General features: G+C 39.3%; 2 protein-coding genes across 3 annotated transcripts in view; one reads left to right on the top strand and one right to left on the bottom strand.

Annotated features, from left to right (window-relative positions):
- The window catches only part of LOC115789761 (uncharacterized), a 49,977-nt gene extending 40,330 nt beyond the window's left edge, over nt 1–9,647 (top strand). Inside the window, exons 9-24 of the mRNA XM_030743272.1 lie at nt 770–1,063; nt 2,108–2,206; nt 2,341–2,499; nt 2,656–2,757; nt 2,922–2,980; nt 3,163–3,310; nt 3,404–3,508; nt 3,638–3,790; nt 4,038–4,205; nt 4,309–4,482; nt 5,564–5,653; nt 5,736–5,819; nt 5,961–6,079; nt 6,177–6,285; nt 6,873–7,036; nt 7,257–9,647. Coding sequence (XP_030599132.1) covers nt 770–1,063; nt 2,108–2,206; nt 2,341–2,499; nt 2,656–2,757; nt 2,922–2,980; nt 3,163–3,310; nt 3,404–3,508; nt 3,638–3,790; nt 4,038–4,205; nt 4,309–4,482; nt 5,564–5,653; nt 5,736–5,819; nt 5,961–6,079; nt 6,177–6,285; nt 6,873–7,036; nt 7,257–7,368 — 2,139 coding nt within the window. The 3' untranslated portion in view covers nt 7,369–9,647. The remainder of the gene's footprint in view (nt 1–769; nt 1,064–2,107; nt 2,207–2,340; nt 2,500–2,655; nt 2,758–2,921; nt 2,981–3,162; nt 3,311–3,403; nt 3,509–3,637; nt 3,791–4,037; nt 4,206–4,308; nt 4,483–5,563; nt 5,654–5,735; nt 5,820–5,960; nt 6,080–6,176; nt 6,286–6,872; nt 7,037–7,256) is intronic.
- The window catches only part of rab27b (RAB27B, member RAS oncogene family), a 63,471-nt gene continuing 48,374 nt past the window's right edge, over nt 6,868–21,964 (bottom strand). The window contains exons 4-7 of one of the 2 annotated variants that reach the window (XM_030742282.1): nt 18,890–18,993; nt 18,539–18,662; nt 17,413–17,607; nt 6,868–7,025 (exon numbers count right to left, since the gene is read on the bottom strand). In XM_030742282.1, the coding sequence (XP_030598142.1) occupies nt 17,421–17,607; nt 18,539–18,662; nt 18,890–18,993 (415 nt within the window). In that variant the 3' untranslated portion in view covers nt 6,868–7,025; nt 17,413–17,420. Of the gene's footprint in view, nt 7,026–13,019; nt 17,608–18,538; nt 18,663–18,889; nt 18,994–21,964 lie in introns of those variants that run through there. The other variant, XM_030742281.1, reaches the window with a different exon arrangement.

The raw sequence follows: 21,964 nt of genomic DNA, 5'->3' as shown, positions 1-21,964 counted from the left end.
TCCGCTTGCTCAATCTGCACAACAAACTCGAAAGCATGAAACCTCAGAAAGATTTCAAGCATACTAATCAACATGGCCTCAAACGCACTGACAGATCTCACAAATATTTGATTCTTTTCCTTTTTTTTTGTTTTGTGCATGAACAGTGATTAAAATGTTTGCATTTGGTTTGCTTATACTTCGAGTATTTTCCCTTTTATGCAAATTTACATTTTAGGAGCTTTTGATAATGTATTTAAAGATCATTAAGCACAATAAACTACCTCTTTGTTACCCAACAGCAGATAAATGGAGTACAGAGTAAAGTCTTAGTTAGTGGAGGCAAAACCAGAACTAATGAGTGGAAAACACCTTGAAGCGAGCAGCTCTTTGGTAACATTGAAAGAAAATGACATATCTGCACTCTTTTCTGCCCTCTAGTGGTCAGAAATGGCATAAGCTTTAAAAAACCTGAATGAAAATATTTGGATATTAATTGCTTGAAATTAATAGTGTTCCAAGATTATTTTTATTTATGCACACTAACAGAAGTCAAATCAGTTTGCCGTAGTCCCTTTCAATATATGATTTTCTATCTCTTCAGTCATTTTTACCTGCCTGCACCACATATTTATTTCTCTGCTGTCAATCACTGACATTCATGCTTCATCCATCAATTCTTTGTTTTTCTGACTGGGTGTATTCGTGTTTATGCACTTGGTGATTTCACCTCTCTGGTAAATTCTGCCAGTTTTGCTTAATTCCTCGTTTCCACCTTCTGCCCCTCCAGGAGTCTGAACTGGATTCAAGCAAGCAGCCAGACAGCCCATCAGAGGATGAGCCCTCCACGCCCAAAGCGACGACATTCAACCAGAACCCGAAATATCAACTGTACCTCAACAACGATCTGAAGACCAACGGGTTGAGTGGCAGGGATGCAAATGGTCCAGGAAGCAGCGGAGGGTCAGTCGGGGAGAACGGCCCCAGGCTGTCCCGATGGGAGACCACCCGGATCGGGGCGAACAACTTCAGAGGATCCCTGGAGTGTTTGGCCTCGCGAGACTGGGACACTATGTCTGACAGGGTGGGTGATGCAGACCATGTGCTCTGTGTGTGTGTCTGTGATTCAAGAGAGCTTTTAGAAAAATTAGATGCAGCTTTGCTTCCAGAGTAACAGCACCAGTTATTAAATAGCGCCCTCTCCTGGACAAAAACCCAACTTTTTCCAGCTGTCAGTGCAAAATATAGATAATTGATTAGTACTCAAAACAAGATGAAAATGGATTCTTTATGTGATTACATACTATGGTTTAGATCCAAGTTTCTTATTGATTTCTCATATTATAACCTGTTTTTAAAACCCAAACAGGTCCAGACTCCTCATGAGAACTCTTTCAATTTAAATAAGTGAACAGTTGTAAATGTGTACTAGTTATTGCCATGTTTAATATGCAGTAATACCATAAAAATTAACAAAAATCACTTTAAAAAAAATCTACTGTAGCTTATCATCTAATAACTTTCAAAATATTTAAGTGAAACATTCCTTAATAAAATAAATGTCTTCCTTTCCAGCTGCTGAAGCGTGCCCAGTCCTGGACAAATCTCAAAATTAAGGTTTCTCATAGGCCGTCCCGGTTATCTAAAAATTCAATGAAAGCAGCCTCGCATGTCCCGTCTGCACCAAATCAAATCCAATCAACAGAGGCTTAACACAAAGTTAACCCTCTCTGTTTGATGTAAAATGATACAATTCTTTATTGTATGCACAATAATTAAGGAAGCACATCACAATCCTGTAAAAGTAATAAATGTCTGTGAAATTGTGAATCTGTAGCATTAGTACATATATTTTTGTAACATCCGTCACTGCTACAGAACAACAGTATGGAACAATTATATCAGTCTTTGCATTTATTTCTTTAACAGGATTGTTGCACAAGGCTAATAAATATGTTTTACACACACACACACGTTCATTTAGTTTTATGTTGAAGTTAAGAGCAGACAATCATCTGCACATCATCTGAAATTTATATAAATTTACATACTTTAGCTTTTATTTGTCTTCTTTTCGTGTCTTCATTCATTGTCTGGAAACATTCTAACAGTGTTTGTGTGTTTACAGTTGGGTGTCATTGACGGCCCCCCCAGAGTGTTCAACAGTCCCTACTCCCAAGCCACCTCTTTGGACTACAACCCCTCGTTCCGAATGTCCGACATTAAGGTTTGTACTCACAGAAGAAAACTGATTAGAAGTGAACTAGAGCAGCAAGTCTTCATTTTTAATAAAAGAAACCAAATTTTTTTTTGTAAAAAATAGTTTGGATTTGGATAACTGATGCTTTTCTCCGTGTTCAGGGTAGGCTGTCTCCCGCCACCTCCGAGATGAACCTGTACACCTTCAACAGTCGCAGCACGAGTCCGGTGGGCATACAGATGCCAACCGCCCCCACCCCGCGCCCTCGCTTCTCCGCTTACGACACTCTGGTGAGGAGAAGGTCTGAGGTCAACAACACGGTGCGTGTTTACTGATACACACACACACACACACACACACACACACACACACACACACACACACACACACACACACACACACACACACACACACACACACCACTCTGTGTAATGTGTTTCTGGGTTCATAAATGCTGTACATTTTTCTTGCTACAGGTGGCGCCCACACACTACAGCATGCGCTCTGCCACTTTGGGGGCACCTAATAAGAAAGACTACATAGAGGAACTGACCAAACAGCTGGACGCCATCCAGAGGGTAGGCCTCGCCTCATATCCTCTTAGTGATGTCATAAAAATACAAATCTGTCGAGTACAGTTTACCACAAGTCAGCTTTAACCAATCAGATCGATGAATCAGAGGATACAGAGGTCGCCGAAACAACAAGAAAGCAGGATTTGTGATGTTTTTGTCTCTTGCAGCGCAACCAATTCCTGGAGGCAGAGAGTGTGGAGATGGAGAAGGAGAGGAACCAGATCAGGTCGGGCATGATGTTTTATTTTTCTGTATTTGTACTCGAGGCTGTGCTCATGTTAAACATACTTGGATTTTTTTAAAGATGTTAATAAATTTTTCAATAAGCCTAAAAAGCATAATTTAACCAAGTTGATGTAAATCTTTGTTGTGTAAATCCATAACAGTCTGGTTGCTCTCTGTCTGAAGGTTTGAGATGCGCGGCCTGCTGGTGAACAACGAAGACCTGCTGAGAACCAACACCCAGCTCAACAACGAGCTGAAGAAGAGCAGGGAGCAGATGATAGAGATGGAGAGAGAGAGCCAGTCCTTGGGGGAGCGATTCAGAGAGATGGAGGTGTGATTCTTAAAGATGGAAGGATGGATACGAGGGTTTTGCAGTAATACAAATGCTTGCATGGGTGACACTCACTCGTCTTGTGCTGTGCAGATTGAGGTGAAGCAAGCCAGGGACATCATGGTGGAGGCCAACACTCAGGAGTACGCCTTCAACTTCCTCGAGCAGTCGCTCAAAAATAGGATCCAGGATGCTGAGGTATGCCAAGTTAGCTGGGAACAGCTAAAAATTGCATCATCTATGTTGTTGCAACCAGGAAGACACACATTTCTCTTTTATAAAGACGCTGAACTGTGTGTGTGTGTGTGTGTGTGTGTGTGTGTTCAGGAGAATCTGGAAAAGCAGACGCAGCACGCTAAAACTCTGGCTGAGAAGTTGTGGCTGACGGAGAGACAGCTGGAAGAGCTGGAGAGTGACAAAGGCACCAAAGACAAACGGGTGTCTGAGCTGAACAGCACCATCCTCAGGCTGGAGACCGAGGTACAGACGCAGGAGACAAAGGCAGATGATTTCTTGCACTGATGTGATGAGCAGCCGTAGATTTCTGGATCAATTCTCTTAAAATGACCTAAAAGATTCACTGAAACCTCCCTGTGTATAAATAAATTCTTAAATTAGAGCAAAAACCTTTAATCTGTTAACCAAAAAGATGTTTAAAAAAAATCTTGTGGTAAGCATGTGTACAGATATACAGTACATACAGTAGTAAGTTTATGCCCATTTCCAGCTGGGTGAGGCTCTGGCAGCATCCACTCAGGCTAACGCAGAGATGAGCCTGCAGCAAAAACTGCGCGAGGATGCCCAGATGAGAGTGGACGAGCTGGAGGAGTCCCTGCTGGAGAAGGACCAGGAAGTGCAGAAACTGCAGGCCCTCGTGAGCAAACTACAGGGGGAGGTACGCCCACTTGTAACGTCTGAGCCTCGGTTGTGCTTTGAGAGCGTAGTGGCCTAAGAGGCTCAGAGAGTAACAACTATGAAAACCCTGGATATGCCTGCAGGTCTCTGGTAAACTCATCGACAGGGAGCGGTCGCTGGAGGAGGAGATTCAGTTGAGAGAGAGGCTTCAGCTGCAGTGCAAACAGGCCGAGAGGACGGTGGATGACCTCACCATGGAGCTGTACAGCACCAACCAAGCCAGAGATGACCTGGTCAAACAGCTCAAACAGGCTCAGGTACAGGAAATGGTCTGAGGGGAATCAAGAGTGTTACATTGTTACATTCTAGGTCATCTCATAGTTTTGCACATATTCTTGGAGATTTGAGGTGACATGTTTTGGTCATGTCATGGCCTATTAGGAAGAAAGCCCGCCACTGATGTGGATGAACTGATAGCGTTTAAGCATCGGTTACTATTGTGCCTCCTTATTAATGTGTGGCATGCCCTGTGGTGTGAAGACGTAGATCCTTGCAAAGAGAGGAGCATGGCTCCTGCAAAACTCTAGTTTTCAGAGGCTCGTTTAATCTCAGGGATTTTCTTCTGAAACCACAGGGCTTCAGAGTCTCCGTGTAATTTTACTCGGCCCTGTCGTAGGTTCGATCCAGCCAGTACAACAGCCCCCATTAGCTTCCCTGCTAAGACTCCTTCTCTAACGATCACGTCTTGCCCTTCACCTTAATTTGTTAAATGAGTCACCAAACATTAATCGTTTCAAGGGTAGAAAGCTAATTACCTGCAACACATTTTTCTTCAAACTGTCAAAATGCTTCACATAAAATTAATTATTTGGACACTTGAAGGTGTAGGGGCGTTCTGTATTTTTTCCAACTTCCTCACCTTGCGTGTAATAAACAGACTACCTGTACATGTATGAGGTAAGTAAAAATAGACATTTGGTACGTGTTACTCAAATCGAAATAAACTACCACGTTAAGGTTACTTCCATTGTTAGTAGCAGCTTTTTCAGTTCCCCTCTGAAGTGAACTCTCAGCCGTGGATCAGGAGGCATCCAAAATGTCTTTGTGTGCACAACCTAATGATTCAGAGATGTCCACTTGAATTAATCATTCATGCAAACCATCAGAGTTTGGGGTTAATGGGGTATTAAATATGCAAATCCTGTTTAGCAATCAGCATGCTACAGTAATTCCATAATCCTGCATATACATCATGTCGCCGTTTCTGAAGATATTTAATCTGTTCCATTTTCAAAAAAATAACCTGAGTGTCAAACGTGGGGAAAGAGTGACCTCACAGGCTGTCTGAAAGGCATTCAGATCAGAAGTGAATTGATTTTTAAACTTTGTCGGTTTCAGGAGAAGATGATCGACCTGGAGAGCGATCTGGAGGAGCTGCATGACAGCGAGCAGAGATGGGCCGCCAAGCACAAGAGAGCCATCGAACAGGTGGAGGCACTGGGGACAGGAAACGTGTTCCTATACAGTTTATTTTTCTTGGTCACTGACACGTCTGTGTTTTTACCTTCAGACCGAGCAGCTGCAGCTGAAGCTGATTCAGCAGAAAGAGTTCAACGACCAGCTGGAAGTTGAGAAAATATCCACGGAAAGACAGGTAATCCGTGTGTGCGTGCTTCCATTGTTAGTGTGTTTACACACGTAACGAGAGGGCGTTCGGGCCTTCAATTCTGTATGGATTCCATCAATTCGTCCATTTTCTTACTGTTAACCTTTAATAAGCCGTCTCTGTGTGTAGCTGCGTGAGCTGCGTCTGGAGGTGGAGGAGCTGCAGAGCAACAGAGTTCAGGAGGACGTCATCACCAAGGCGGAGAACAGAATCAAGGAAGTGGAGAACTTACTGAGGGCTGAGGAGAGGTCAGTCAGAGAGCAAAGAGCTGCTCTGTCACCGAGGACAGCGTGCCTGCACACTTTCGCTGGTACACTCGGCTTTAAAGCGTGTGTTTTTCTACAGGAACAAAGTGACTCTGACAAACACCATCAGTAAGCTGGAGAGGAGGATCAACGAGCTGAGTGATCAGATGGAGGAGGAGCACCGGATTGCTACAGAACAGAAAGACCTGGTAACACAAACACACACACGTTCATACAGACGTATTAAACAGCATCAAACTGGAAAGTTTGTGCAAGCTTGAAACAATAAAAATCACTGTCATGTGCCATACTCCTCATTCTTAAATCACTTCTTAATATCAGGTTGCAGTCATTTTCCATACCTTATGTTATAATGCAGGCACTTGTTTGATATTTTTCCTTTATTACTCATATTTTGTCATTTTTCCTTTGTATTTTATCATCTTCTACATGCTCCCTCCACATGAGGTCAGCAGAGTATTGCAGGAAAATGTTTCTCCCTGCATAAAAATTCATATACATTGCCTTCGTGTATAATTTTCATCAGAGCCAAACTTAATTTAAATGCTGTATTCAGGGGGCTGTTATTATTTTAGTGCTTCAGGATTATCTAAATGTACCTGAAGATGACCTAGATTTATTTTAACCGATCGGATTCTCACCTGTTTGCCTGATTTCCTTTTGACATTTTTTTATGATGAATTGTTGAACCGCACAGATAAACTGTGTGAAAGTGGCATAAGGTGATGTTTTTATGTACCGTGCACTAACCGGAGCGCTGGGATTCGTTCTCTAGATGACCCAGAGGATCCGCTCTCTGAAGCGGCAGCTGAATGAGGCTGAGGAGGAGGCGAGCAGGAAGGAGGCGCAGTACCGGCACACCCAGAGAGAGCTGGCAGAGGAGAGGGAGACGGCCAGCCGCCTGCAGAGGCAGCTGCTCGACCAACACCTGCAGACCAAGTATGAACTCTACTACATGCATACATGTGCACTGTTGATGGTTCACAAAGAAAACTAACTGCTACATGATTGTTTCTCTATCATAGATTCAGATTTTTTTGTAGGTTTCTAACATGCAGATATGTTTAAAAAAAAAAAAAAAAAAAAGTATGTCCCTCCTTACATTTAAATACTCATAATTTTGATGATAAATTAATAAAGCATCATCTGTCTCCTACAGGCGTAAGGAGACCATGACGATCCGTCAGACTCTGGATAACCTGAGGCTGGACCTGAGCGACGAAGATGAGGATCTGCCACTGGAGCAACGTTCAAATGTCACTAAAGTCTAAAAACTTTATCACTCCAAATTCCCCCAGTAGGAAACCAGTGTGTATATAAATAAGTAGATATAAGTTGTTGTTTTTAAAGAGGCTACATTGATAATTTTTAAACATAGTAAAAGGTATCAGAAAATCTACATTTCTGGTATTTTCACAAGGACAAAGAAATCCTGCAAGTGAACACACCAAAAATAATCCTTTATTTTTTCTGGTAGTGCTGTCGTGCTAAAAAAAAAAAAAAATAACGTTTACTGTGCTCTCTGTGTGCATGTGCTAAACTGTGTGTTTCCATGCCCACTGTGTAAACGACCATTCAGAGGCAAGTAACTCTCAGTTAATCATGATATTACCTGGAAGTGGACCGTTCAATTGTTTCTCATTCCAAAAGCTCTTCCTAAGAAATTTGTGGACTTATCGCCCTCTCCTGGTGATCGCCATCTAACGCAACGATGACAGAATCACCTGGTGAAGGTCCCGCCTCAATCTGCCCTTTGCCAAAGAAAATAAACCCACAGGAGTTTGCTGCTGGGGCGTGCTGACGCTTATACAGCATCTTAAAGAAGATGTAGCTGCTGTGACATCACCTACCTGTCAAAACAGTCACATCCTTAAAATGAATAACTTCTTACAATTTAAAGCAAGCAGGTTATAAAAAGGTAATCTCTACACAGGTTTCAAGAAGGGAACAATAAGTTGTAGAGAAGAAAACTGCTTTATATACACCAGGTTTTAAGCACGCTCATTTCTGAGGGAAAGTTGGGAATTTTCAATGGGGACTGACTCTTCGCGAGCCCGCCCCAAGTGGCCATTTGAGGAACTGCAGGCGAGGCTGCTGCTCGATATTGACCCATTAAAAGGAATCATTAACTGGTGAGAGTACTGACATAGAAGGGATTTGATTAAGTACTAAAGTCTGAGCTTTAAACCAGTAAATGTTCTAAATTATCCAGTTGCTCTGATGATGGCAGCAGGACTTTCATTGGCTCAATAAATCAGACTTCTCCAGTATCTCAGCTTCTTATTTGATGGCTCTTTTCTAGCAGTTTTTTCCTAAAGAGGGATTTTCTGTGCTGGAACACATTCATCTGCAGTATTTGGTTGTTGACATATTACAAGAGAAACAGCAAGATAAATCTGTGGGATACATGAGGGATCTTTGACTGTAATTCAGATCAGCTACAAAGACACCATTAAGAGATTATTTATATGAAATGTTTGTGTGTGCGCGCACGCACGCATTTGTGTATCTTATGTTTGTGATTTTTAAGAGTTTTGTTTCTTGCATTTTTTTTAAATTGCTAGTGGGAAAGCTTTTAATTTTAGAGAATAAAATGCAGGAGGCTTTTAGAGTTCAGTTTCAGGTATTTGGGGAGTTTGCTGCTGTATAGGTGTGACCTGCTGTGCCTCCTGCGTATGATATCTGTACATGAGACAAGGCTCAGATCAAAAAGAGGATAAAATGAAAAAGACGTTTACTCCAGTTGGTTTTACATGTGCAAAAATACACAGACATCTGCATGTAATCCTTTTCTTTTATCCATGCTGTTAGATTCACAAAAGAAAACTTTAGATTTTACCTCAATTACTTCATAATTATGCAAAAAACAAGATTTTGTAATAAATTCACTGTAACTACAAGGACAGGAGATCAGAACTTTAACCCTGGTCATCTTTAGCACATCATCTTAAACTTGCAACATTTTTAATCTTGTACTAACTTTGTAGTAATGCAATTTTTCTTTTGTGAATCTATAATGCACCACCATACATGTGCTCTGATTTTAGATTCATATTTTGCATAATTTTATTTGGAGGATAGTTTCTATTTCTAAAAGAAAAACCGAGCAAACAGGTAGAAACATGCTAGACTGTTGAATCAAAATCAAGAGTGGAATTTTAGGCTCATTTGATTGTCATTCTCAGATATTGATAATCTTCAAAAAGTAGTTTGAAGGATGTCCGTTAGAAATACATAAAGCTAATATTCAGTTGCAATTTGAATTTCCTGCTGTTTACATTTTTTGGTGTATTTTGCTTGTTTGGAAAGGAGTTAGAATCACAAGTTTTGTCTATAACAGATTGCTGTGTTCAGCTATAATTACTACACTACTACATTTTTTTTTCTCTTGTAGCAAAAGAAAAAGAGGGTATTTACAGAAGTGTAAAAAGAAAATATGCCGACTTATTTTTGTAACTATACTTCATGGTTCAGCTGTTCTTGGGTATTTATTTTTCCACATTCTCTCTTTTGGTGAGAAGTTTCTTATTACAAGATAAAAATAAATTCTTCTGCACTGTGAATTTGAGGTATTTTGTTTCTTTTTTGCTGTTTTTAAGAAGCCAAAGCTTTTTTTTATTGGAGAACTGACTCAGCATATAGCCCAATAGAGTAAGACTAAAGCTGCATTGCATTAGTCAAATATAAATCACAACTATACTTCTGTCAACATGCTACTCAACCCCCCCCCCCCCCCCCCCCCCCCCCCATTAATATACTGTTAAAACAAAAAAAAAAACCACTAGATCCATTTCATTTTGATGTAGTTTACCATCAAATTTTATGCTTTGTCACATTTTCTGCTCTGAGGAGGTAGTAAGTAAAGCTGTTTCTAAACATGTTTAAAAAATTATTTTTTTTACTTGAAATTGAATTACAACTGCATTGCCTATGTAATATTAACCTAAAAAACAAATCTGATGTTTACTGTACCATATCAGCTGACTGAATGCAAATTTTTGGTTATTGCATGGAAATCAATAGAAACAAATGTCTAGAACAGCAAAATGATTTTCAATTAGGGCGGTACAGGTTGCTAGATTAGTGGTACAATATGTCGATTGCATTTTAGAAAGCTTGTAAATCACTTTTTCGTGCCAACAAATTTACCAAAAAAAGAGAAACAGACAGGAAAACAGTTATAAATATAGAAAACAAATGCAAATAGGGTTTAAAATACAAGCATAAATTTAAATCACTGGCAAACAGGGTCATCATATACACAGTAATATTGTGTAACCCAATAACTAATTATAATTTAATGTAATTGTTACACATAATAGAACAATTTTATAAGGCACCCAGGTACTGCTTTTCTCAACACAGTTATGTAACTTAACAAGATTTCATGTGCCTGGTGTTCAGCAGTGTACAAACGACTGCATATATGCATCTGCACAGAAATGAAATCAGCCAAACTTGTACTGAAGCGCGCACACACACACACACACACACACACACACACACACACACACACACACACACACACACACACACACACACACACACACACACACACACACACACACACACACACACACACACACGTAAATAAAATGGGTCCCAGGATTGAGCCCTGAGGAACTCCAGAGGGAACAGGTGGAAACCTTGTCTGAAATGGATTTAAATAACTTGTGATTTGATAGACTGAAAGAAAACCACTCAGGTGCTCCTGTACAAGGGGAGAGCTGTGCCTGCTTATTAAGGTACAACAATGTCTGGAAACTTTATGCTTCAGTGTCAGAAACTCTCACAACTTCAAGGAAGTATTAGCGTAGCTATGTGAACTGTGAGATGTCACTAAAACCAGTGTAAACACAAGCTCACCAGACTGGGAATTTCCAACTGCTGAGATTTGTGAGCACGACACCAGGCACGAACAAACTTTTGTGTTTCATTGGACCTGATGTGATTAAACCACACCAACAGAAGTCTAACAACAGAGACAACACATCATAAAGTTATTATAGTACTAAGTTCTTTTTAATCAGCACTCAAGTTGCAAAGTCAATCTATAACAAATGCTTCGGCTAGATAAAATGCAAACAACTGACTACAAAGATAATCAATACATACACGTTCAGTTCCAGCTTTAACACTTTCAAAACCTTTTTTTTTTTTTTTTTTGGGTTCCTTTTTACATTTTACAGCTGTTAAAACAGAACAAGCATCGGTGTCAAAGGCAACACAAGTATTAAAATAATGACAAGCTGAATCAAAGTAATTTTGTAATTTTTGTTTTTTCCCCAAAGGTTTGCTCAAATGTTCAGAAGGGATCAGACAAGTTCGGTTATTTCGCCATAAAACTTTGATTACGGTCTGATAGTCATTACCACGGTGGGGTGTTCCTGTCCAGGAGATACAATGACCGGACCGGCTCTTTTTTTATTGGGAGGAACACGTTTTTCCTGAAATGGAAGCAGTATCGAGTATTGCATATGGATAACACTACTTTCCTTATGACACATTATGTTATCACATGACAGTTAGAGCCACCTCAGGACAGTGTAACCATTCTGTCACAATACATAAATCAATTACAAAAAATAATAATAATCTGAATTCCCAATCACATACTGTAGGTGTTACATTTAAAGCCAAGTTTGTGACACATAAGTTGTCCAGTGACTATACATGTTTTAGCCTTTATAAATGACAAGGTCAATAATATCATATTTGATATAATACAGGAAATTGTGTAACTGTTCATTTTGTATCCTTTTGTACAGTCATATTATACTCTATTGCATCTCCATGCATTTATGTAAGTAATTAGCCAAAAAAAGACAAACGCACAGTAGACGAGGTTAAAGACGACTGATAGCATTATTGCCATGTTCAGAAGTTTTCTGTAGATATTGCAAGATGATGTGACATCACACAAAAACGCCAGCCAAAAAAACAGCCAAGCAATCCAAAACATCTGGACTTTCAATATTTCCAGTGTTAGGATTCATCACTTTGATAACAAAGAATGAAAATTAATTTCAGATAATTTGATATATAATTAGACGCTGTCCAGATGTACAGGCGTATTTTGGAAAACAGCCTTTTCTGAGCTTTGGCCTTTCATCCACATATAAACAGCATTTTCCTTCTGCGTTTGTTTGGATTTTGGACAGATTTTGTCTCACGATGTCAAAAGTGTGCGTCTGCTTTGTTGGTGTCAGACTGCGTCGTGCCAGTATTTACATGAGGCGATTCTCTGCAGTGGCAGACAGGACAAAATACTTTTGCTATGAATCCTTACATGCTCACACATGTGCAGTTATAAAGGTGTTAGCCTTCTGATTGGCCAGTGTTGACAAACAGTTAAGGTTATATCGCCACCTGTTGCTTTGGTATGTTTATGACAATTTTTTGCGTTTTCACGTGGGCGGATACGTTTCAAAAACAGCCTTTATGTGGACAGTTTCACACATTTTCACGAGCAATTTATAAATTAAACTAAAACATTAAATAAATATTTAGTGGTAAATATTTTTGTAACTGCCTCTTCAAGACAGAAACACCACACCGTAGTTATCAGACACTTAGAACGTATCTTAGCCGATGATAAGACAGCAGCGGCCGACACGCCGAGGAAAACAAAAAACAAACAAAAGCAAGAGTTTTTTTTTTTTTGCAGACCAGAAACACTGAACGCGTCACAGATCATTCCATTCTCATGGTGTCAAACATGCTGACGGTGCAACAAACACCCACAGGCATCGATACACACAGCGAAAACTGAACGAACGAGTACAAACCGCAGGCATCAGAGAGAATTCACACACAGAGGAGATCCAAAAATAAAAGCTCTTAGAGGTACTTAGATTGATTTGTAGTTTTAATAAATCTGACACACACACACACACACACAAAAAAAAAAAAAAAAAAAAAAAAAACACCAGCTGACTTCTGTTCTCTTTTGTCTCTGATGTATAATCTATAATCATAATGCATTAAAATATTCAGTAGCTCACAAACTTTACAGAGGATCAGACAGAAGAGTTATTATAACAGGCACAACATGACTGCAAACAGTGTAAACTTTCAAAGTGATTCCAAAAACAACATTTAAGACACAACAGGTTCATGGAGAGGATGAAGACGTAAAAGGAAACGAAGAGATAAAAAGCAAGAAATGTTCAGGTAAAAGCCGACAATTTGTCCTGGAAGATTGTCACGATAAACGGCACTGAGGAAAATGTCTGGTGTTCACATCTCAAATACAAATAAGTTTAGTGTCAATCTGTTTGATGCAAGATGCGATTTTGACATTGCAAAGTAATTAGAGAAGCAATTTTCCTAATTAGTTGCACGTCATCTTATTTAAAGGGTTGCACGGCATGTTTCTGACAGGAATATATGCTTTGCTTCAAATTCATTATCCCCGATTTTTTCAACAAAAACTTACCAAAAAAACTTTAAAAATTAAAGATTGGAGTAAAGGTGTTAACAGAATGAACACTTCTTTTAAAGAAGGACTTATCGATATTTTTCTAACAGCAATAAGTGACATGACGCTCACAGAGAACTCACAATTATGCAGCATGGTAGGAGCTTTTTAGCCTCCTTTAGCTCATAGTTTTGGTTTCACGGCATGTTTACTGCCCGGTTTGGTCTCGGTGCTCTCGTTAGCCCAAACGATTTCAACAAATGGCAAAATTCATTAAGCGCTGGTAAACAAAGACACAAACATTAAACAGCTACACTCAACCAGAGCTAAGAGGAGGGTGAGCGATGGATTAAAGAAATACGGCTCCAGGATGCGCAAACAGGCCGCTGATTTCTAACATGCTGCTCTGTTTCAGCTTGATCTTCTGCCCTCTAGTGGCCAAACACTGTCAGTTAATTTGCTGGCCTAAAGGATGATAGATTTCACCACTTGGTTCAAGACTGAAAGGTGGGGCAGAGTGAACTAAATAAACCACACAGAGGATTTCACTGCATTTCCTCTTCTAACTTTACTTTGGAAATAAGTGGCTTGTACATTATGACTAATTTACCCATATACCCAACATCTGCATAACTTATAACCAAAACAGGCTGGAAATGCTACGAACCAGCTCATAGAAAGACAGGATTTTCTGCCGTGTAACTGGCAGACATTCAGTGCTTCATGTAATCAGCAAACTACTGTTCTAATGACTAAAACTGAACATACTGTAATCAACATTTAAATATGGCACTGAAATCAGCTGTTGGCAAATTGCTGTGTTTAGCGTCCAAGAAAGCTAAAAACTAAAGCAGTAAAAATTTGTAAAAACAAATGTTTGGCACACTGGCAGATTAAATGTAGCTTCAAAGGATCCAGAGAACATAATTAAAAAATTGTACTGATAAAAAATTATTTAATGAAATATTAAAATCAAAACTGATCAGCCAGATATTTACCATTCTTAATATTACTGCTGATCTATTTCTCTGCAGCGATACTTAAACAGCTTTAGAAATTGTTAAAGCATCTCAGCTTTGCATGAAAAGCAGATCGAAGTGTTGTCTGATTAATGGAAAACCGCGAACTGCACTTTAAATAAAAAAAATCAGCACGGACTCAAAGATGACATTGAGATTTTAATACACTGTATTTGTTTTGGACATGTCATCGTAGCCATGTTCCAGTGTTGCATCATGGTGCAAAAACATGCAGCCTTCTCCGGCCCTCGGTGGGATTGTAACAGGCCGTGATTAAATATTTTAAAAATCTGCAGCGGCTTCAAAAAATATTTCACCTTTTGCACGCTTCTGTTGTGGATTTTTTTTTTTTTTTAAATGGATACACATCAATTTCCCAATTAACACAGCTGATAACCTATAACAACATGGTGACACGTTTTCACAGTTATTTATAATTATTTTTTTCTGAACCGTTACTACAAAAACAAGCTGTGTTTTGTCTTTTTGGGGGGACAAATCAGGAGGAAAGTATAGAACCATTAATAAAGCACTGACAGACATAGGAGACTCACTTCCTAGAGCTGACTGTCCTGCCAATACTCCAGTGAGAGGCTGGTAATACCTGCCTTACAATGAAGCAACAAAGACTTATAAAAGAATTGATTGGGAAATATGCCAAATTAGTATGTTTAAACTGAGATCTCCAGCATCACAAAGTGTGCAAAAAGTAAAGGGTCTTAATAACTTTTGAAGCAACCAAAACAACAAAAAGTTGGTCCTTGAAAAGTCAAGACTTATATTAAACAACCTCTATTGTACTTCCTTGAGAATTTATAATAGTGTATTTTCTTCATTTTTCTTAATTTTTGATAAATTTGTTAATGGATGGATAGGAATATAAGCATAAAAATGCCAAAACAACAATAAATTAAATAGGAATGTGGGATTTAAAGAGTAGAACAAAAACATGACAACAGAAATAACTACATATGCCTCACATGTCTTAATATAAATAACTGGTCAACATATGAATCAGTCCTCAGAGCCATATTTCAGATTCTCAGATGTGAAAAAGAAAAATCTAAAAGTGTCTCCTGTTTTATCATTTCTGTGATTAATAGAAAGGATTTAGTCAAAGGGCTTACTTTGTTTGGATTTAAGGCGTGATTTTCTCTTTGTGAAATCGACATTATTTTGAGCCTGTTGAGTAAATAACAGAAAGTTACGGTGACAAAGTGCCTACAGCGGGTTCGCTGACTCATCTCAAACTCCCACAGACATCAAAGTCTGCCCGACAACAGTGGAACAACGCTTCAAAAGCCAAGGCAGTGGGTCACTTTGGAGCATCTATCCTGGTAAACACACTATTAACAATAGCATCAATATACTGCGTCGTCCCCCCCCCTCCATTGCACTGCGCCATGCTGTACCCAAACAAGTCCTAACATATAGATGGCATTATTTTTAAAGGCCACCTGTGAAAGACTTCTGGTCCTACAGAAGTCCAGGGGAAAACAGCCCTCTGCCGGGACATCTGTAAACGCTCTGCTGCAGGATATGCTCGCTGGCTACTGAACTGTCAAGTTTGCAGCCAATCAGTGCGCGCCTTCACACTCAGATCTGCCCGTCATTGCCGCATCCAGTTTCAAAAGGCCAAGATGGTAAAAATGGTCTTTTTCAGGCTTCAACAGTAGCTATGTCCATCTTTACAGTGTCGATGGCAAATAGAAACAATAAGTATCCATATAAGAGTGTACATTGTAGCTAAACAAATTATTTTTCTAATGACATTACAAATGTTTAGCAGGCTAGGCTATATTAGCTTAACTCATCATATGAAATCATTTTGATATCAAAAGGTGGGGTCAAAAAATTTTCAGAAAACTGACCTCTGACCTTTACCTCAATATCAAGGTCACTGACATTGGAACTCATTCAAGATTCTTAGTTCATGCATTTGAACATTCTCGGTCACATCGTTCTAATTGCAGCTCTGGAACTTGACCTCTGACCTTTACCTTGAGGTCAAGGTGCTGCATTAAAGGGTACTAGTATTAGAGACATCTGGAATGAAACAGTGTATTTTAGCTGGTCAGTCTTGTGTTAATTTGAATATAAGCCTGATTATTTAAAAAAATAAACAACATCAACCACTGTTTGCTGCGGACACCTTATGTTACGTTACACTACAAATTTAAAAGAAACAAACATTTGGCACCTTTTGTTTAGCAATTTTCTACCATCTGTAAAACAGAAAAACCTGAAGATCACAAAGTTATAAATGTGGCTTCTCTGGGTACAGCACAGGACACTGAAATGAGGGGAAAAAACAAAACCTATCGATCACACAATTCCTCACTCTGATCCGGAGAAAACGCTTCAAAACAGATTAAAAACAAAGTTAATACCCCCCCACATTATGCAGCCACGATAGATTAACAGTTAAAGAGTCCAAATTAAAGTCTTAAACATCTTTTTGAGTGTTTAGGTCCTTTAAATCATTCAAAGCACTTGCGAGCAGATAAATTGGGAGGGTGCAGAGCATGTTCCCAGGCTGCATGTTTTCAACGAGGCACATTATGTGTCTGACGGTGATGAAACCGTCTCCTCCTGCTTTAATTTCCTCCTACAGGCAAATACAGGCTGCATTACCTTAGAAGTCCATTAGAGGGGGGTAGAGTCCTTTCATTGTCAGAATGACTTTTGGGAGTATAAGTAAGAATAAAAGGAAGGAAATGAGCCAAAATAGGAGGAGATGTCTCAATATTAGATTTAAAGAGAAGAGGATGAAGACAACATGAAGAGACGTGCTATCAGAAATAACAAAGATAAAGTAACAGAGGGAAGAAATGTGGCGAGGAGAAAGGACAGACAACAGAGCAGCACTGACTCGCCTCTTCATCTAACATGCACATTTCTTTTCATTCGGCTGTGCATCGCCAAGCTTTGTAGCCCCATTCCCATTGGCGGGCTCGGCAGGCGGTTTGTCGACACACTGCTCCATCCTCTTCATGACCAGGTCCAACAGCGTTAGAACCGCCTTGTCCACATCTGCTCCTGTCGCTGCACTGGTTTCAAAGTACGGGATCCTGTAAACAACAAATACGCAATTTAAACCAACGTTGTAGTTAAATAATCCACTAACTGTCTGACAAGGGACCAACAAACCACACTGGGCAGGGATTTTCATAATGTTTAGTCTTATTGTTATATCTTATTATCTTATTATTATAGAAAGCAAGCAGAACATGCAACGTGCTTTACACATTACAATGTTTGGAATACAGTAACACATCATATCTGCTGTATAATGCCCATAATAAGCCAAAGTATGCTCGAAGCCTCAGGTTCCACAGAGACCGTTTGCAGTTTTCTCAAAGTAAATCAAACCCGTAAAATACTTCATTCAAATGTGGTAGTTTCTTGGAGGTTAGGCTTGAAGTGGTTAGTTTAATCAAGTCTATGAGTACGTTTAAAATCTGATGTTTGTACCATGTTTGCATCAGTGAGCATTCTTAAGTTCTTAAAGGGCAAGTTTATCATAAATATGCAATAATAATAATAATAATTATAATAATAATGATGATGATCATAATAATCATAACAATTTTCTATAACAGAAAAGAATCAATGCCAACAATAAAAATGTGAAATGATAAAATCATAGAAGCATAATGCACAAAAGGTGAGTCCCACATGTTTCCACAATGATGCTATTTTAATGTAACAAAGCAAAGAAGGGAAATAGCTAGTTAGTTTACACAAGACATTATGGAGAATTATTTAGAAATGTACTTGATAAACAGCATCTGATTGGTTAAAACAAACTTTTGATGTTTAATTGTAACCATCACATGTGGTTAGACCAATACTGAGACCAGAAACTCCTTAGTGAAAGTGAGAAGATCCTCCCATGAGCTCTCAGGTATATGGGTTAAAAACATTAATGTTCAGCACCTTAAGTGGTCTTAATATCTATCAACACATACAGTTGATGCGGTACATGACAAATAAACTTGCCCGTATTTGTCAGCCAGCTCTTTGGCCTGTCTCTCCTGGACCTCCCGCTGGTCGGCCAGATCCGCCTTGTTGCCAACCAAAACGATATCCGGGTTCTCGCAGTAGGCGTTGGCCTGTAGCTGGCCTGGAAATTGATACAAACAAAAATGATGAAAACAACTGCGCAGATGTCATACTGAAAAAAACTACAGTGTATCAGAGGAGCCTGAAACAAAGAGAAAAGCCATTTCATCTCATGCTTCCACAACACAGCTGCCGTCAACGTCCTTTAACATACTTTAACATAGAGCTGAACATTATTGGACTGCAACAAAATGTTTTGATAGCTGAAGAAAATCCCAGTAAACATACTCATCCAGTTTCTGACATTGAGAAAGCTCTGCTGGCTGGTGAGATCGAACATCAGCAGGAAGCCCATAGCATCCCTGAAGAACGCCGTCGTCAGGCTACGGAACCTGAAACAGCAACGCCAGAAACAGACTGTTGTCTAAATAGTGTTATGCTGCACAACTTCCCTAATATGCAAGCCACAAAAATCACATTAATGGGTCAAACTGATGGAAACTCCTGATAGTAACAGCGTTTTTCATTTGTAACCGTCTTTTAGACCAGCTGATAAATATCCAATATTCACATTCTGTCAGCTCCATTCTGGGCTCATTTCAGTGTTTGGCTTTGAGCACGGGCCTCATAGGAACGTCCACAGGGGCTTCATTTTTAGCACCGGAGGACACGTTCCATTCTTTCCAAAGATTAAGCTCGCTCTGTCAGGAGGTGGCGTAAAATACAATTTCAGACAACAAGTGGATATTTTACTATTATTTGTCAAAAGAACAGGAACAAGACTCCAAATAATTGTTGCTCTGTGTCACCTAGATGTGTAACTGAAGTCCCAGTGACCCATCAGCAACCACCTGGCAACCTCCAGTCACTTGAGAAAATTGCACGTTCCCTGACTGGTTGGCAAGTGGTTGCTGGGACAAAACAAACAAACAAACAAACAAGCAAACAAGCAAACAAACAAACAAACAAAAAAAAAAACAAAAACGAAGAACACTGCTAGCAGACTGCCTTGATTGCCCACAGTTTGTCTGAAAGCTGTAGTGAAACTTGAAAAAGTGCAATGCAAAGCAGAAACAAAACAAGAGCACCACCTAGTGGGGCAAAATATGCCTGTCACACTGTATTAACCCTGTTTGTTGTTATATTACAAACAAAGATTTAATTATTTAAATTATATGATCTTGACCTGTAGGAGCTGATCTCTGCATAACATCATGATATGGAGAATAATCATGCAGGTTTCATCAAAATCCTTCAAACCATTTTTTACATATGAAATGGATGTGAAAAACAAACAAACACACACAAAGATTTAACCATATGAGCTTGACCTGCAGAAGTTCATCACTACACATATTCTTGATTTAGTGAACTAGTCAAGTGCAATGTAAGTAACAGTGACCTTGAGCTTGACTCCAGTGACCAGATATACCATCTAAACCTTGCTTTGGTCATAAGCTATCTATCTATGAAGGAATATGTAGGCTCTTGAGTTACTTAGCAAACTTCACATAACACGTCCCGTGTTTTGAAGAGCATATGATAAAAGTTGCACATTTGGAATGTGTTGGTTGCAGCATTGAGGCACAATTCAAGTGTTTACAGACACGTGGGTGTCTTCCATGTAAACTACAGGCAACCGAAGCAACCTGCTAGCAACCAAAGCAATCGTAAGGTGGTTTTTGGTGAAACACCCTTTTTGCAACCAATTTTAGACTAGGGACTGCCAGCAACCGATCAGGGAATACACATTTTTGCCTGATGACTGGTTGCCAGATGGTTACCGACTGCTCTCTAGGCCTGTGTGACTGGGGCCTAAACTAAATTGCTGACATGCTTGCAATATCTCCTCCAAAGCTGAAAGTCTGCAGATAAAAATCTGTTATTCAGATGAATAATTGTATGAAACCTTCTTAAACAAAACATTAACCGTCAGAGGAACATTGACTTTGATTTGTCATTAACAGCTTGTTATTTTGTTATTATAGGGCAAATAAAAACTAATTAGCTGTAATGGTCACCTGTGTTTAAGCAACAGATGCAGAAAAAGAGCAGATGTGTGTCAAGTCTGTTTCTGCCCACACTAGTTAGTAATGGGACTCTCCCAGTTGATCTGTATATTCTGCAACATGCTGTGTGCTTCTGGGTGTGACAACAACAAGAACCACTGTGTAAACATTACTTCTGAGCAATATTTAATATGCATACAATCGGAATAAAGTGCCAGATATGAGGGGTGTCTCCGCTGCAGCCCGGTGAAATCATCCTACAGGTGGAATAATGACTTTAACCGCTTGAATAAATGATCATGCAGAATCTGTTCCGTCACACTGGGCAGAATAAATGCAATTAAAATTATGTAACCAACACTGACTCATCCTGCAGTGAGTCATCAGGCTTTTATAAACAGATTCAACAGATCGAGGTCGGGACCAATTAAAGACCACACACACACACGCATGCATGCATGACTGACACGTACAATCATAAACACTGATCTGGATTTCAGAAACGAGCTTTACTATTTTACAACTATAACCATTTTTTTATTGGCTTGCCAGTTAAGTTTAGAAAACATGCAACTGAAATAGAGCTTCATGTACAAATTTCAAAGTGCTGTATTGCTGCACAACACCGAGGCTTTAAACTTGCCTGTAAATGAAACAATTGATCAACAGCCCCCCAGATATTCAATCTTCTAGCTCTAAATATTGTATGACCACCAAGAAATACTTTAAAAGAACTTAGCTACAAGTACCAAGCACTTGGAGAGACACTACAGGGACACTCCCCACTGATATGTAACCTTTTCTTGGAACAGCATCAGTCAGTCAAAAATACTGGTTTGTTTTTAACTTCATTTGTTTTGATATTGCTCCTGCTGATTTATTTTTGGGATTATTTTGTTTTCTTTTGGTTAGCCTGAAACAATCAGTAATGACAAACCAACTGTGCAATGACAACTGAAATTGTGTAGCGTCTTGTGCTTCAGGTCTACACAGCATTTAATCCCAATGGGATGTCCACAGTTGCAAAACTGACCCGAAAAGGTCAAGATCGTGCTGCACCAATCTCATCAATACTTGTTACCCTGCATTTTTATTTTTAATGTTACAGGACCTCAAAAATTCCATTTTAAGCTTTTAACATATTGTAATAAAAGGCCAGACTTGTTTGTTTTTATAGTTTTGCCTCTATAATCACCACAGTGGATTTTTAAAGCAATCAGGATGTGAGTGAAGTGCAGACTTTCAGCTTCAACTTGAAGGGTTAAACAAAAAATGTTGCATTTTTATACATTATTTTTAATACTTGGATGAAAATCATTTGCAGTCAACGGCTGCCTGAAGTCTAGAATGTAGA

The sequence above is a fragment of the Archocentrus centrarchus genome, chromosome 12 (genome assembly GCF_007364275.1).
Source record: "Archocentrus centrarchus isolate MPI-CPG fArcCen1 chromosome 12, fArcCen1, whole genome shotgun sequence".
Classification (NCBI taxonomy): Eukaryota; Metazoa; Chordata; class Actinopteri; order Cichliformes; family Cichlidae; genus Archocentrus; species Archocentrus centrarchus.
This window is presented reverse-complemented; position numbering and strand designations above follow the sequence as displayed.